This window comes from Pygocentrus nattereri, chromosome 12 (assembly GCF_015220715.1).
Source record: "Pygocentrus nattereri isolate fPygNat1 chromosome 12, fPygNat1.pri, whole genome shotgun sequence".
Taxonomy (NCBI): Eukaryota; Metazoa; Chordata; class Actinopteri; order Characiformes; family Serrasalmidae; genus Pygocentrus; species Pygocentrus nattereri.
Window position 1 is genome coordinate 35774189 of NC_051222.1, and position 17995 is coordinate 35792183.

General features: G+C 42.0%; 1 protein-coding gene and 1 long non-coding RNA gene across 3 annotated transcripts in view; one reads left to right on the forward strand and one right to left on the reverse strand.

Annotated features, from left to right (window-relative positions):
- Window positions 1-17995, forward strand: part of LOC119264729 (B-cell receptor CD22-like) — a 50460-nt gene that overhangs the window by 19720 nt on the left and 12745 nt on the right. Inside the window, exons 4-9 of one of the 2 annotated variants that reach the window (XM_037543469.1) lie at window positions 1462-1710; window positions 3637-3897; window positions 3989-4073; window positions 4226-4271; window positions 5678-5850; window positions 9260-9551. In XM_037543469.1, the coding sequence (XP_037399366.1) occupies window positions 1462-1710; window positions 3637-3897; window positions 3989-4073; window positions 4226-4271; window positions 5678-5850; window positions 9260-9320 (875 nt within the window). In that variant the 3' untranslated portion in view covers window positions 9321-9551. Of the gene's footprint in view, window positions 1-1461; window positions 1711-3636; window positions 3898-3988; window positions 4074-4225; window positions 4272-5677; window positions 5851-9259; window positions 9552-17995 lie in introns of those variants that run through there. The other variant, XM_037543468.1, reaches the window with a different exon arrangement.
- On the reverse strand, window positions 11471-11992 carry LOC119264750. Its single transcript, XR_005131189.1, has 3 exons — window positions 11854-11992; window positions 11698-11744; window positions 11471-11614 (listed from the first exon to the last, which is right to left on the reverse strand). It is a non-coding gene; the product is annotated as an uncharacterized LOC119264750 (long non-coding RNA).

Consider the following 17995-nt stretch of genomic DNA (forward strand, 5'->3'; position numbering starts at 1 on the left):
TCTTTCATCGTCCTTTGTTCATCAAAGCTGTGTAAGGTCACATCTGAAGATGAGTGCATGCAACAATTCAATAATGTTTTTGTTAATCAATTGTCTTTTCTGTATCTGTACAATCAGACTCACGTCTGATACAAGTGTGAGTAAATTTGCCTGTTATATTTTATATTTTAACAGCCCAGATTATCATTAAATAATCAAAATGGTCAATAACATCAATAATTTAGAAAAAAATAATACCCGTAACTTGCACACAATAATCCTTTTACTGACGTGAATATACTTTACACTTTATGCAAATGAATACTGTAACTCTATATGCCATTTAAAGACTGTTGCTTGGGACAGACACTAGAGGCAGGATTCAGGCTTGGAGCAGCCACTGAATTTACTTTCCACTCCAAACAAACACATAATGCAACTAACCCAAAGCTAAGCTGGCCTTTCTTCTGTGGCTTCAATGGAGAGTTTGTTGGCTCTGCTGCTGCCCGTCCCTCCCTCCTCTTATTCCCTCTCTGCTCTTTTTAAAAGGTGCTTCTGCTGCCAGCCAGGTCAACATCAGCTGAGCTCCTTAGCTGAGAGGGAAAGGGAGCTGGGTGTTCCGCCTCCCTGTCACCATCCCCTGCTCTGCAGCTCATCTGCCAGGGTTGAATGTGAGGTGCAATGAAGTGGTCTCACTGCAGAGCAGGAGGTGGGGCCTGGGTGATTAAGTTCGGGACACCTTACCCCACTCCCTCGTGGAGTTTTCCACTCCACCATCATCATAGGGCTTTGTCCCTGCTCGGGTTTTGAGTCCCTCCTTCCTGACTGCTCTCATGGTTGTCATTAGGGGCTAGGGGGGACAGGTGGATACCACATACTGATATAACAAATAAGTACCTGCTAAAATACAAAACACAGGTAATGTAGTACAGTAGAAGCTCATGTACTGGAGTTTTGTCATTCAAGCGGCGAATGTTTTATTAAAGATTAATCAAACGACACATTTACATCACTTTCCCAGCTGAGAACAGGGCTACATTTTGTTACCATCACATTTTATTTGCCTCAGTCGTTGTAATTTTAACAATTTAAAGATATTTAAGGCTCCGCTACTCGACCACAAACTCCCCTTACAGTTCATGAGCTGCTAAATATTTGTGACACATTGGCTCTTTATCATTAGACCTGCAAGGCACATTTTAATGCTATGAATATGAGGGGTATTTGTGATGATGCATATTGCAAATTATGTGTGAATGAGGTCCTCAGTGTTTCTCTGCACTGAAGCTGATTTATGAGCTGCACCCAAATCACTTGTTTTGATGTACAACAGTTTCCTGAATGAGAAGCAGAGAAGATCAAACATCACTCAGTTTAGTTTTATCTGCTCTGGCTTCTACACTCATTGCTGACTTTCATGAATGAGGTTCACTGACTTTACAGCTTTTCCCTTCTAATCTGATGTTCCTCTTATTGTCTTAGAGCTCCATGTAGATGCTCCTCAAGAAGTGACAGAGGGACAAAAAGCAGATCTGACATGTAAGACCACCTGCAGTCTGACTGACCCAACATTCATCTGGTACAAAAATGGACGTCCTTTAACCACAAAGACCATCAAGAACAACGAGCTCCACCTGCAGATGGTCAGCAGTGAGGATGCAGGCAGTTATAGCTGTGTTGTAGGAGGATCTCAACACCTCCGCTCTACTGCTCACAGCCTCAGAGTCAGATGTGAGTTTAATGCATTTTTTGCCTTTTTGAGGAGTTGATATGACTACTATTTATGAAGTACTGCTGCCCTCAATTGAATCATATCATGCATTTCTCTAGATCCTCCAAAGAACATCTCAGTGTCCATCAGTCCCTCTGGTGAAATAGTGGAGGGCACTTCAGTGAATCTGACCTGCAGCAGTGATGGAAACCCACCTGTGAAGAACTACACCTGGTTTAAGGGATCAACATCAGTAGGAGAAGAAAAAACCTACAGCATTCCCAACATCAGATCTGAGCACAGTGGAGAATACACATGCCAGAGTCGGAATGATCATGGAGAGGGAAACTCCACTGCTGTGCAGATTAATGTTAAGTGTAAGTGCTTCCACTGTCCTCAACTCCTTAAGTAATTAAATCTAAAATATTCATGAGCTTAGATTTTACTTTGTTTATTCGTTTATTTATTTATTTATTTATTTCTGTTGTAGATCCTCCAAAGAACGTCTCAGTGTCCAGCAGTCCCTCTGGTGAAATAGTAGAGGGCAGTTCAGTGACTCTGACCTGCAGCAGTGATGGAAACCCACCTGTGAAGAACTACACCTGGTTTAAGGGATCAACACCAGTAAGAGAAGGAAAAACCTACAGCATTCCCAACATCAGATCTGAGCACAGTGGAGAATACACATGCCAGAGTCGGAATGATCATGGAGAGGGAAAGTCCACTGCTGTGCAGATTAATGTTAAGTGTAAGTGCTTCCACTGTCCTCAACTCCTTAACTAATTAAATCTAAAATATTCATGAGCTTAGATTCTACTTTGTTTATTCGTTTATTTATTTATTTTTTTCCTGTTGTAGATCCTCCAAAGAATGTCTCAGTGTCCATCAGTCCCTCTGGTGAAATAGTGGAGGGCACTTCATTGAATCTGACCTGCAGCAGTGATGGAAACCCACCTGTGAAGAACTACACCTGGTTTAAGGGATCAACACCAGTAGGACAAGGAAAAACCTACAGCATTCCCAACATCAGATCTGAGCACAGTGGAGAATACACATGCCAGAGTCGGAATGATCATGGAGAGGGAAACTCCACTGCTGTGCAGATTAATGTTAAGTGTAAGTGCTTCCACTGTCCTCAACTCCTTAACTAATTAAATCTAAAATATTCATGAGCTTAGATTCTACTTTGTTTATTCGTTTATTTATTTATTTTTTTCCTGTTGTAGATCCTCCAAAGAATGTCTCAGTGTCCATCAGTCCCTCTGGTGAAATAGTGGAGGGCACTTCATTGAATCTGACCTGCAGCAGTGATGGAAACCCACCTGTGAAGAACTACACCTGGTTTAAGGGATCAACACCAGTAGGACAAGGAAAAACCTACAGCATTCCCAACATCAGATCTGAGCACAGTGGAGAATACACATGCCAGAGTCAGAATGATCATGGAGAGGGAAACTCCACTGCTGTGCAGATTAATGTTAAGTGTAAGTGCTTCCACTGTCCTCAACTCCTTAACTAATTAAATCTAAAACATTCATGAGCTTAGATTTTACTTTGTTTATTCATTTATTTATTTATTTTCTGTTGTAGATCCTCCAAAGAACGTCTCAGTGTCCATCAGGCCCTCTGGTGAAATAGTGGAGGGCACTTCATTGAATCTGACCTGCAGCAGTGATGGAAACCCACCTGTGAAGAACTACACCTGGTTTAAGGGATCAACACCAGTAGGACAAGGAAAAACCTACAGCATTCCCAACATCAGATCTGAGGACAGTGGAGAATACACATGCCAGAGTCGGAATGATCTTGGAGAGAGAAACTCCACTGCTGTGCAGATTAATGTTCTTTGTAAGCTTCTTGTAATTATTTTATTCTGTATTAAATTATTTGAGGAAGCCCAAAAATCTAAAAGATCATTCTTATTTTTATCTTGTGTCCTCCTTTAGATCCTCCAAAGAGCATCTCAGTGTCCATCTGTTCCTCTGGTGAAATAGTGGAGGGCAGTTCAGTGACTCTGACCTGCAGCAGTGATGGAAACCCACCTGTGAAGATCTATACCTGGTTTAAAGAAGGTGGAACCTCACCTCTAGGATCTGGACAGAATTACAACATCCTCAGCATCACTGCTGACCACACTGGACTGTACTACTGTGAAGCTCAGAATGACCATGGAGCTCTGAATGGAACTGTGACGGTCACTGTTAAGAGTAGGTGGTGAATAATGAGAGAAATACTGTGTTTCACTGCTCCATTTTAAAATAAGGACAGATTAAAGTGTTTAAATTTTCTTTTCTGCAGGTTCGAATTTGTCAACGGTTTGGATCGCAGTGGGGGGAGGAATCTTTCTTCTTCTGCTTGTTACTGTCTTAATCTGCATTTGCAGGTCAGTAAAATCCTGCATACATCTTCCTACACTGTGACAATGGAGCTTGTTTGGTACTTGTTTTGTAACAATGGGTTAACATATGAAACAGAGATTTTGCTCCTAATGAAGACTAATCGGAACATATTCGTTATTTTGTGCCATTTTCACAGAATGAAGAAAAGAACAGCTGGAACCAGCTGCAGTAAACCAAAACAGGTACAGTCAGATTCATGTAATTTAGTAGACATTCTTATCCAGAGTGACTTATAAAGGTGCTTTGTTGTGCTCTTATTATTTTTCCCAGCTAGGCAAGAGTCCAAACTACTCTTGAATTCAGACACTGCCAAAAGTCAGTGCTGATAATTAGACAGAAAAACACAGTATTACGAGATGTAGTTAGGTTATGACTGAAGTTCTGGTGGAGGAACTTGCCCTAAACCCTGCCTTAAGTTAAGATAAGTTAAGTGATACTTTTTTACATACTTTCCCACAAAAGGGGAAATTCCACCTCCGCATTTAACCCATCCGTGAAGTGAAACACCACCTACACACTAGTGAGCAAACACACTAGGGGGCAGTGTGCACACTTGCCCAGAGCAGTGGGCAGCCCTATCCACGGCGCCCGGGGAGCAGTTGGGGGTTAGGTGTGCTGCTCAAGGACACCTCAGTCATGTGCTGTCAGCCCTGGGGATCAAACCAGCAACCTTGCGGTCACAGGGCCAGATCCTTAACCTCCAGCCCACAACTGCCCCAAGATACAGTCCAGTCCTACTGAAATCTGTTTCATCCTACCTGATGCTCTGGATAGTGAGTCTTCGATAAGATCTCTTTTTCTCCAGTCATGTCTCCCTGCCTGGTTCAAGCACTTCCATCATGGCTGTGGCACCTAAAGCCTTGACGGCTCACGTTCCTCCGCTCCTTCCCTCAACCTCTGTGAGCCTCATCCAAACTGCACCCTTATCTGGACTGCAACCAGGGACCAGTGTGCCGCAAAGGAGAGATCGCATCTTCTATGCTGATTTCCTCCACTCTGTCTCAGCTCTGCCAGTGGTAAACAAAACCTACTCCCTGCCAATGCTTGACCCTGAGCTTACGTGGCCACTGAAACCACATGACGAAGCCATGCTTCATCTCTGTGATGACAAATGTTCTAGATAGTTCCATCACGCCTCCACTCCATTCCAATCATCTTCACAAACCACCATTTGTCCCCTAGAAGGGTCTGGCCTTCTAGCCACTGGCAGAAGCTTCCCAGAACTCCAGCTCAAGTTCTCAGAGTTCTTGCCCTCCCTCAGTCTGTCTTTCCTCATACCACCACCACGTCGAAGGCATGGTCTGAACTCACTAAGCAATATTAGTACAGCACAGTACAATTCAGATAAGCCATAATTTAAATGAACAGATGTTCTGTCCAGTAGTAGGTGGTAGTTTCCTTTGCAGCTTGTATTTGTTTATTATTTCAGAACCACAGCGATGAGTATTTAAATTTGGGACACCTCAAGAAAGTGTTAGACAAGATAATCCTTTATTAGTCCCACAACAGGGAACGTTTGTAGGATAGTAATCTTTTCTGTAACACTTTCAGAATATTAAACTGTTCTCCATGAACTCTTCAACCTCAGGATGATGTCCTCTACACCAGCGTTACACCCAGCACATCCAGACCTGCACAGGCTGCTGACTCTGCTGACTCTGGAGCTGCTGATGTTCTGTATGATGAAGTGACCAGCACTGACCAGCAGGGGGAGCCCCAGTATGCCAGTGTTACATTCATTCGCCACGCTGATGACGCTGGGTGAGTTTCACTGAGCTTTAATATAACGATCCCCAGAGAAACTTTCTTTATTAAAAGAGAAAACTAAAACTCAGAGGTGAAAGGGAATTTGTGTAGGCAGCTTTATGGGATTTCCAATGTTGCATGTTAAAGCAGCCTGATATTAGCCTGATCCATGTGCTTACAGGTATTTTCTTGAGAAGACATGATAAAGTCAAATGTGTGATTTTATGAGCAGCACATGATTATGATTTGTTATACAAAAAGGTATTATAAAAGTTTGTTTCTTGCTAGTTATTGCTTAACCCTTGTGCAGTGTTCAGGTCTGTGGGACTATTTTCGTTGTTTACCAAAAGAAAAAGTGATTTCTAATTGTTTCAACCTCAGATTTTTGGCCTTTGCTCATTTTCACATAAAATAACACATTTTCAGTGCCTTCACACTGTTCACCCTCAACATATCTGGTATCATATCAGAAATATCTGGTATTTTTACATACATTTTAATGGTTGTATTTGATATATTATATAATAATAATGTGGTGGGTCCACCAAACCACTGAGCACCAAACAAGAGTAAATATCAGCAGAGCTGAACTCAGCACTGTGAGCAGCTTCACAGAGTTAGAAGATCATTTAGATTCTCAGTGAAATTTCAGAGGCAGAACTTTGTTTTAGGTGCAGCTGCTGTTTTATCAGAAAAAGGTCTCTGGACTGTTTGACTAATTCAGTTCTCATCTCAGCATCATCTGCTGGATCAACACTGAGTGTGTTAAATAAATGGAGAGTAGTGGAGATCATGTTCATTAAAGATGGGAAAGAGTCAAGCTGTGGTTTGGTCTGATAAATGTTACATCCCCCCATGGTGTGCGGGATGGGACATAACAGTTATGCGACCCTGGGGTTAGCAGGGCCTAGATAAAATCTGGATTACAGGACACAGAAGACACGATGAGACAGTGTGTTCAGCTTCAGCTCTCAGATTCATCTCTTTCTTTTAATTCAACAACATACAAAACTAAATCATCTCTTCTCAACAATCTTTGGTCTCTTACTTCTCTTCTTATCACAGTTTCACATCAACATTGCATATTACTTGCATTTCATATACATTCACAAAGAAGATAATTTCAACTTCTCAAATAACAAAACTAGTAAACACTTAGGTCTATAACTCACCAGTATAATTGGGCTCTAACACTGTATCCAAAAATATATATAAAAAAAAAAAAAAAAAAAATATATATATATATATATATATATATATATATGTATATAATAATATTACTCTATATTTATACATCTATACATGCACACACACACACACACACACACACACATATATACATATACATACTCCAATACTCATACACGTTCTGCATTAATTTACTCCACCAAAAATACCTTTAACTAATACTGAGTACACCGACTTTCTCTTAGTGCTTTAATCTCACTGTTAAGTCGAGCTTCATATACTTTATCTGCATAGAGTGTATTTCCAATTGACCAAAGTATGAAACCTGAATAAAACTGAATGTGAACAGGAACAATAAGTAGAAAAACCCAGAGCTGTTACCAACTGTAGCTTATATAGCTTGTAAACACAGTCCAGTGGTTGGCAGAGGCTCTAGCTTCACTTAAATGAGGCCAAACAGTCTCTTTAATAGGAAATACAAATAACTTCCCTCACAGCGACCTAATATGGTTTAATATTCACATATATTTAATTATCTAACCTACTGATGTACAACCAGTAGATTAAAGGTGTTTATAAGGCCGAAGTGATTAATGCTGCTTATTACATGTGTGTAATGGCACCAGCCAAGTATGAAGTTACTGCAGTGAGTTAGAAACTCGAGGGAGGAAAACAGCGGCGGCCAAGCGCGCGGGAACTGGGCCGCGGTAGCTAATGCTAGCGGAAGGCTAATAACTCACAATAGTGTTGGCCAGACGCGCGGTTAGCGGGATGCTAGCTAATGCTAGCGGAAGGCTAATAGCACCCAATAGCGTCGGCCGGGCGCGAGGTTAGCGGGATGCTAGCTAATGCTAGCGGAAGGCTAATGGCACCCAATAGCGTCGGCCGGGCGCGAGGTTAGCGGGATGCTAGCTAATGCTAGCGGAAGGCTAATGGCACCCAATAGCGTCGGCCGGGCGCGAGGTTAGCGGGATGCTAGCTAATGCTAGCGGAAGGCTAATGGCACCCAATAGCGTCGGCCGGGCGCGAGGTTAGCGGGATGCTAGCTAATGCTAGCGGAAGGCTAATAGCACCCAATAGCGTCGGCCAGGCGCGCGGTTAGCGGGATGCTAGCTAATGCTAGCGGAAGGCTAATAGCACCCAATAGCGTCGGCCAGGCGCGAGGTTAGCGGGATGCTAGCGGAAGGCTAATGGCACCCAATAGCGTCGGCCAGGCGCGAGGTTAGCGGGATGCTAGCTAATGCTAGCAGAAGGCTAATTGCACCCAATAGCGTCGGCCAGGCGCGCGGTTAGCGGGATGTTAGCTAATGCTAGCGGAAGGCTAATGGCACCCAATAGCGTCGGCCAGGCGCGCGGTTAGCGGGATGCTAGCTAATGCTAGCGGAAGGCTAATAGCACCCAATAGCGGCGGCCGGGCGCGCGGTTAGCGGGATGCTAGCTAATGCTAGCGGAAGGCTAATTGCACCCAATAGCGTCGGCCAGGCGCGAGGTTAGCGGGATGCTAGCTAATGCTAGCAGAAGGCTAATTGCACCCAATAGCGTCGGCCAGGCGCGCGGTTAGCGGGATGTTAGCTAATGCTAGCGGAAGGCTAATAGCACCCAATAGCGGCGGCCGGGCGCGCGGTTAGCGGGATGCTAGCTAATGCTAGCAGAAGGCTAATGGCACCCAATAGCGTCGGCCAGGCGCGCGGTTAGCGGGATGCTAGCTAATGCTAGCAGAAGGCTAATGGGACCCAATAGCGTCGGCCGGGCGCGCGGTTAGCGGGATGCTAGCTAATGCTAGCGGCGCAGAACGTCTGCCAGTGCACCAGGACATAGCGGCTCATATCACACACAGCTCAACCTTCAGTAGCGCCACTCATCAACCTTCACTGTAGCGCTGTGAACATTTATACCGGCACATTTCCACATTTCCCCACCTGGTAGCAGGACACAGAAGACACGATGAGACCGGGCGTTCAGCTTCAGCTCTCAGATTCAGCCCAGAACATTCTCCTGTTGCCCACCTAAGCCACAGTCTAGCGCCCGCCCCCTGGCACAGCTCCCTCTGCAGGACTGGAGGCATCACATTACAGAACAACCTCCCAAACAAAAACCCAAAAGAACAGACGGATAAAATATATGAAATAAATAGTTACTGAAATGTGATCACACTTTAAGGGTGTCGCATAAACTTATTTTAAACTTCTGCTTTTTAGACATTAAAAGTTAAAGTTTCATCTACTCTGTTTTGCAGGCCACCAACTCGGGATGTGGAAGATTTCTCAGTGATTTACAGCACAGTAAGGATATATTAGGTCAGCTGTGAACTGCTGTACAGAGAGAGAGAGAGAGAGAGAGAGAGAGAGAGAGCATTTGTATGGATGGGCTCTCGAAGTATAATACTGAACCGTAGTAAACAAACTAAAGTTTTAAAGTTTATTTCATTTTTCACTTTTAATAAATATCATATCAGGAGTCAGATTACATTTGAAGCCCAAAACTCCATTTGTCAGTTTTAAAACTTCAGCTGTATGTTTAAACTTGTGTAGTAGGCAGTGTATTTTGTATTTAGTATTTTTTATTATTATTATTATTATTTTTATTTTTATTTCTCTGCAGATGTATTAAATCTTAATCTGATTGTTTGGAGTGTTATTTAATTATTTCTTGAATAAATAATATTTTGCTTATTCAAAAAACAAAAAAATTGCCGTTTCTTTATTTCCATTTTTTAAACATTACCAGACTGAGTGTACACCAAAATGATTCCAGCAGAGCACTGAGACATGTGATTTTATTTATTTATTAATTAATAATAATAATAATAATAATAACAATAATAATAATTATGATTATTATTATTATTATTATTATTATTATATTTTTATGTGAGTGAAAATATTCAAATTAAAAATGCCATAGGATGTAATTATGCAAATTATGCTGAAGGTCACTGAAGCTCTACAGGATGAGGTGTTTCACAGTGGAATTGAACTCATGGGTGGAGGTGGTACCTGCTACATTAGCATTAGAGAGAGTGGAGAGTTGGAGTTCATTACCCGAGTGATCGATGTTCTGAACACACAGCAACTTCTGAACAATGAGACCATCAACAATGAGCTTCACTCACTAGGAAACGTACAGCTTTACATCCAACACAGCCTGGATGGAGGATGTGTGAAGTAATAAAGATTTCCCTAAGATTTCCATGGATATGATCTCTACTTTGTTGTAATTACTAACCTCCACCTCTAGAGGGCAGGAATAATCTGAATATGAATGAAAGAATGAAAATGTATGAATCTGTGTTGTGATTTTAGTAGAGATTGAGTATCAGTGTTGCTGAGTTGATCTGGGATACTGGATGAAAGAAAGAGAAAGTCTGATGAAATCCTGTAACACAGCTAGAAAGAAATAACACTCACTTTCTGTGACGTCTTTAACTGTGTATTTCTTTATTATTAAGAACAGTGCATGTTTTATTGGAAATGTTTACTCAACACACCATGTGAACATTAAACTGCTGAGAGATTTACTGTGATTTACTACATGGAAAGCAGAAAAAACTACAAAAAGCAGTAGAAATGAAGTAAAAATGAATGCTTACTGAAGGTTTCAGTGAAAGTAATATCATATTAATTGTGCTACACTGACAAATTAACAACTGGAACATTTGGGAACCTCAAACTAGTTAAAAATGAAGAAAAATGTAGCTTAATTCCCAGCTTAAGAATGGCATGGGTATCCTCACAAAAACTGCTAAAATAATAAAAAAATAATTTAAAAAAAAGTTTCAACTTTGAATTAATTTATCAAATCCCGATTCATTAATGTTAGAGATTAAGCTTTGTTTGTTGAGTTCAAGGCACTAGTAGACTGAATCTGATTGATTGGTGTTGGGGTTTAGACTCTGGGAGTCTCAATCTGATTGATTGGTGTTGGGTTTTAGGCTCTGGTAGACTGAATGTGATTGATTGGTGTTGGGGTTTAGACTCTGGGAGTCTCAATCTGATTGATTGGTGTTGGGGTTTAGGTTGTGGTAGGCTGAATCTGATTGATTGATGTTGGGGTTTAGGCTCTGGGAGTCTCAATCTGATTGATTGGTGTTGGGGTTTAGGTTGTGGTAGGCTGAATCTGATTGATTGATGTTGGGGTTTAGGCTCTGGGAGTCTCAATCTGATTGATTAGTGTTGGGGTTTTGTCTCTGATACACTGAAACTGATTGATTGGTGTTTGGATCGAGGCTCTGATAGACTGAATCTGGTTGACTGCTGTTGGGCTTTAGGCTGAGGTACACTGAATCTAATTGGTTAGTGTTTGGATTGAGGCTCTGATAAACTGAATCTGATTGGCTGGTGTTGGGGTTTAGGCTGTGGTACACTGAATCTGATTGGTTAGTGTTTAGATTGAGGCTCTGATAGACTGAATCTGATTGACTGCTGTTGGGGTTTAGGCTCTGGTACACTGAATCTGATTGGTTAATGTTTGGATCAAGGCTCTGATAGCCTGAATCTGATTGGCTGGTGTTGGGCTTTAGGCTCAGGTAGACTGGATTCGTTATCATGATTTGTTGATTTCCAGGTGCATCATTTTCATAATCAGTTACATCCTATAAAAAGAACCAGTTATTATTACTAGTAAAATGATGACATATGCTATATAATGTATTTCAAATATTCACGGTTGACTCACCACATCTCTTCTGGCATCTCTCTGAGTTATAATTGAGCTTTGAACATCTGAATGGAAAAGAAAAAATAAAAGAAGAAGAACAGTTTTACTGTTCAGTGAACATTAATTTCAGTTTATGTCAGGATTTTTAAAATGTAGAGAAACTGGCTGATGTACCTTGGCGTTTCCTCCAGTTACAGAATAAGACCAACACACCAAGAGCGATTCCTGAGACCAGCAGTGAAACACAAACATACAGAATCATGAAACCTGGAATCAGAGATTAAACAGAGTTTAAGCATCGAAGATTATAGATTATATAACTGACTCTGCTAAAGCATTCCCAGCCAACATGTCACCCTCAGGGGTTTGGACCCCTTCTACAACCAAGTTGGGCCCCACAATGATTTGATTTATTCATATGAAACCTCGTACATATTAACCCATGTGGGTCCCTAATGGAGCCAGAATTGGCTTCAAGTGAGGCTTGTATGGGCAGAATACACAGGTAATCTTGTGACACATCAATCTTAATAACAATTTAGTAACCTATGAGTCTTCTACTTCACATCTTATAAAAAAGGACAAAGAGTAAGAAAATGTCAATTTTAAAGGGGAATAGACAGTGTTAAGGTGTCACATTAAGCAAGCTATCTGCAAATATTGACATTTTTAGATATTTTACGATTTTTATATGATTAAGTGTCTGTGCCAGTAATAATACAGATAATACCTTTTAAGCAGCCTTTGCTGCAAAAATGCTCATTTCCACTAATGGGAGCTTCAGTTTTGTACTAGCACCAAGTGGACAGTGGTTTTAAAGCTATTTAGGACAATCCTAGCTTTAAAATGGGTGCTCAAAGCTGATGATATGCATCCAAGAAACTTTTTTTCCACGACCAGGGCGGAACACGCACTGCTCCTCCTGGATCTGAGGTCCGACTATAAGCCGGACTCTCTTCTCCAGTACCCCTGCATAGACCTTACCAGGGAGGCTGAGGAGTGTGATTCCCCTGTAGTTGGAACACATCCTCCGGTCCCCTTTTTTAAAAAGAGGCACCACCACCCCAGTCTGCCAATCCAGTGGCACCGCCCCCGATGTCCACACAATGTTGAAAAGGTGTGTCAGTCAAGACAGCCCCAAAACATCCAGAGCCTTGAGGAACTCGGGACGAATCTCATCCACCCCTGGAGCCTTGCCACCAAGAAGCTTCTTAACTACCTTAGCGACTTCGGCCTCAGTAATGGACAAGCCTATTCCCATGTCCCCAGACTCTGCCTCCTCACTGGAGAACGTGTCGGTGGGATTGAGAAGGTCCTCAAAGTATTCCTTCCACTGCCCAATGACGTCTTCAGTCGAAGTCAGCAGCACACCATCTCCACTATATACAGTGCTAGTGGCACACTGCTTTCCCCTTCTGAGTCGCCTGACGGTTTGCCAGAATCTTTTCGGAGCCGATTTAAAGTCACTTTCCAAGGCCTCACCAAACTTCTCCTATACTGAAGCCGCAGATCGCTTGGCCTGTCGAGACCTGCCAGCTGACTCTGGTGTCCCACAGGCCAACCATGCCTGGTAGGACTCTCTCACCTGGGGTGTCCACCACTGGGTTCGAGGATTACCGCCCCGACAGGCACCAACTACCTTACGGCCACAGCTACAGTCAGCCGCTTCAACAATGGAGGAACGGAACATGGTCCATTCTGAGTCAATGTCCCCCACCTCCCCCGATATCTGGTCAAAGTTCTGACGGAGGTGTGAGTTGAAGATCAATCTGACAGGTTCTTCTGCCAGACGTTCCCAGCAAACCCTCACTATACGTTTGGGCTTGCCTGGTCTGACCGGCATCTTCCCCCACCACCTGATCCAACTCCCCACCAGGTGGTGATCAGTTGACAGCTCAGCTCCTCTCTTTACCCGAGTGTCCAAAACACATGGCCGCAAGTCCAATGACACGACTACAAAGTCAATCATTGAACTGCAGCCTAGGGTGTCCTGGTGCCATGTGCACTTATGGACATCCTTGTGTTCAAATATGGTGTTCATGATGGTCAAACTGTGGTTTGCACCGAAGTTCAAAAACTGAAGACCACTCGGGTTTAGATCAGACAGGCCATTCCTCCCAATCACACCCCTCCAGGTCTCACTGTCATTGCCCACGTGAGCGTTAAAGTCCCCCAGTAGGACAATAGAGTCTCAGGTCTCTAAGTCTTTTGACTTAGAAAATCAACAAAACATCATTATGTACGCGCGTGTGTGTGTGTTTGTGTTTTACAACACAACACATTTTTGGATAGTAAATAAAATGTCTATTGTTGTAGACATTATCGTCGTAGACATTGTGACCTGTTTCCTATCACCACTGTAACGAAATCAACATCAGTAAGTTTCTCTCTCATGAGCCATTTCACATGAATCCACTCTGAACGTCTTTCATCTTCATGATTAAAATCTACCGATATTTAGACAATTTGGTGGAATGCCTATTTAATGTGAAAAGATATAAACTCATCTACACACTGTAACGCTGGGGAGCGATGATGAGATGGACACACATGCGGAGAAAAGCGAGATTTATTCAGGGTCTAAACGGTCCATGGTCAGAGAGCCAACACGGAGAGCAGGAGTAACAGACATAATGAAAGAAACACAGAATCCAAAAAATGCAATTCAACCAATACAAACAGCACAAACAATACATACAATACAAAGACCAGCAACACACAAGGGAAAACACAGGGCTTAAATACAACAGGGATAACAATGGTTAACCATACACAGGTATGGTATATAAATCAGGGACGGAGTCAAGAAAACAAGGGGGCTGGACTGGGAAGGAATCAAATCAAAGAAAGCATGTGGACTAGACCAAAACAAAAAGCACATGGAAGACTGGGAGGGGCCAATCGTGACACACACACAGGCTCTAGCTATAACTTTGTGCAGTAGTCTCAGTAGTCATATGCAATGAGGTCATTTGCATGGAGTAAATAAACTCTTCTGTATTAATTTAACCTCTAAGGAAGAATATCTGAATAGAATTAAATACACTAACACTAATTAATCATTGTCTAATGTTAAACATGACAGTTTACTTTTTTTTAAATATATAGTTTTCTGCCACTTATTTATTTTTGAACAACTAACTGAGTTGTTTGAGTAATTAATAACTGAATAGTTTTATAGTTCAGAAATGTGTGGGAGTAGAACTATAAGCTAACATCAGGTGCCTTGATTCAATAATATACTTTTAAAGATTATTATAATAAAACAATGCAGAGAGTTAGAAAGTGTTTGATGAAGTTCTTTATTCATTTTTTATATAATGCAACCTACCACTTGCCTATTAAGCTGTCTTTTAGGATCGATAAACAAGTCGTCATAGTACAAACATCATAGATCAACAGGCGTTGATCTGATGGGTGATGTCATGGAGAAACAAGTAAGAAAACAAACTGAGGAGAGAGCTCATACCTGTAGATGGAAAACTGGAGAGAGGTGTGGTTTGTGTCTGCACTGACGGAGGAGAATATGTGGAGGGAGAGACGGCAGGAGGGTCACCTAAAGAAAAGAAACAGACAATATAAAATTAATTCATCTTTCAGCATAAACATCTCACTGACCACACAGGACAAGTCGTCATATCTGTTTCTCCGTTTATTAAACACTGATATCAGTCTGAACCTTCGGTCACTCACCCTGTTCAACCAGTAATAGGATCTCTGTGTAAAGGTCAGGAAGTGGTTTAGGCCTCTTTACCCCACACCAGTATCTTCCTCCATCCTCTGCTCTCAGGTCAGTGATGGTAATGGTGAAGACTCTGGCTGCTGTGTCGTCATCCAGAGAGAATCTCTGATCTTCAGCAGATGCAGACTGAACTGGAATGACTTTAGTTCCCCATAAAGCAGAACATTCTCCTCTGCAGAGATACTTTATGGAGGTCTTATATAGAAACGAATAGGAGCATCTAATCTGAACTGACTGTCCTCTGTGTCCAGTTACAGTAGTTCCAGCGCTGACTTCAGCTGTAAAAGAGAACATGTTGTATAAGGGAGTAATAAACTAACTCTGAGGCTGAGACGTCACTCAGGACTGTTTAGTCTGAAAAGCCTGTAGAACACGAGAGACTGAAACTCTACACAGAAACGTCTCACTAAGACAGTAACAGTGATGAATGAGTGAGAGGAAGAGGAAGATTCTGTTCTTCATCAGTCACTGATCTAACACACTGTGTGTCTCTGAGTCTGTAAAGATCATCTTAAACTCAACACAGATGTGAGAGGAACAACTCACCAGGCGTCAGAGTGAAGATGATGATCCAGATGATGGTCATGATTCAAACACCTAACAGGTCAGTTACACACGACAAAGTGAGCTGTGTCCTTATACATGACGCTGACCACAAGAGCTTTAAGACTTCCTGAAGTGACAGAGGCCCAACCACCTCACTCTCTCTCTCTCTCTCTCTCTGTCTGTCTGCCTGTCTCTCTCTCTCTCTCTCTCTCTCTCTCTCTCTCTCTCTATTGGAAACCACATAGTTTAAACATGTTAGTAACCAGTCAGTCACTTCCTCCTGACTGCTCTGGTCATTGTGGGTAGAAATGATCTGAGATCAGTTTCACTGTTTCTAAACTAACAGTTAAAGTCATTATGAATGTGTACAAAACTGATTCTGAATCAGGATAAAACATCTTTTTAGCAGCGAAGCCTGACTGATAACACAGACATGTCACAAACCTGCTGCTGGAAAAGAAGATACTTGTGACCCCACAGATTCTCTGAGACCAAACATCAAAGTGAGTCTGGTAGTGTTTGATCATATCTAATGGTGGGAATTGAATTTGTGGGGCAGTGAATGGGGGGAAATTAAATGTTCGGTTGTATGTCCTGAACTGAGGACATGCTGAGGCAGTAGAGACCGGAATGAGGTCTCAGCATGTCCTCCTCCTTCATATGAATGTTGCTGTACAATGCTCATCAGTATGAGATCCAAAATAATTGTCAGCCTTTCATTTCAGTGGGCTGTGAGGACTGTGATGTTCAGCTTAGTTCTTGGTTTCTTTCATAGTTTAGTTTCAAGTTTGTGTTATCTTTAGTTTCTTTTTTAATATAACAACATATTGAGAATCACTTTCTTTGACTTCTCAAGTGCACTCAATGCCATACAGCCACTCATGCTGGTGGAGAAGATGGAAAAATGCATGAGGGATCGACAGGAAGAAGAATACAGAAACCTTGTGGAAAGGTTTGTTGAATGTTGTACAAGGAACCACCTTATCCTCAATGTGACCAAGACCAAGGAGATGATGGTGGACTTCAGGAGTAAGAGGACCACAATCAGCCCCGTTGCTATCGTGAGTCAGAATGTCAAGTTGATAGACACCTACAAATACCTGGGTGTCCTGCTCGGCAACAAACTGGACTGGGGGGCGACCACAGAGGCTGTGTACTGGAAGGGGATGGACAGTCTCTACTTTCTGCGATGGCTCAGGTCCTTTAATGTGTGCATCAATATATTGGTGATCTTCTATCAGTCTGTTGTTGCGGGTGCTGTCTTCTTTGCAGCATCAGAGGGGGAGATTCAAAAAGGTTCTATCTATCTATCTATCTATCTATCTATCTATCTATCTATCTATCTATCTATCTATCTATCTATCTATCTAATGTGTTCATGACTCTTGTTTCCCAAGCCCGTACACTGAGACTCTCGGTGTACACTTTACATTACCATGCATTTTCAGTGATTGGATAATGTTTGTATTTCATGCAACTGCATGAAAATCCAGATGTCAACACCCCCAGAGTGCACTTTAAATGAAATCAGATCATGCAAACCACATTGGGAGGTGGTCAGAGAGGACCTGACCACATTTATCAAGTGTAAATGGAATACAATTTTAAATTATCTGTATTTAATCACATCAACAGAAACGTGTCTGGCCACTAAGATGAGAAAATACAAAGGAAAAGTTGGAGGCTGATTTTAGCCCCAGGCTGAGCTTATCTCATAATGACAAAAAAGATAAACTATATTTGCTATATTGTAGTTATAAAACTATAAATATAAAGTGGTAAGTCTAATTGGATCTCTTCTAGTTAAACTGAAGACACATTTTACTGAGATGTTTAAGCTGAATACGGCCAAATTTCATCCAAATACAACCCAGATACCGGATGTTAATGTGAGATTCCCTACAATAAAACTCTCGTTCATGCTTCCTGCCTTGCCTCGTTCATTACAATAGGCTCTCATGAGTCATCATGACAGATTATGTTCAGGTGTCATAAAGGCTGACTAGAGTCCATTTAGCTAAAATCAGT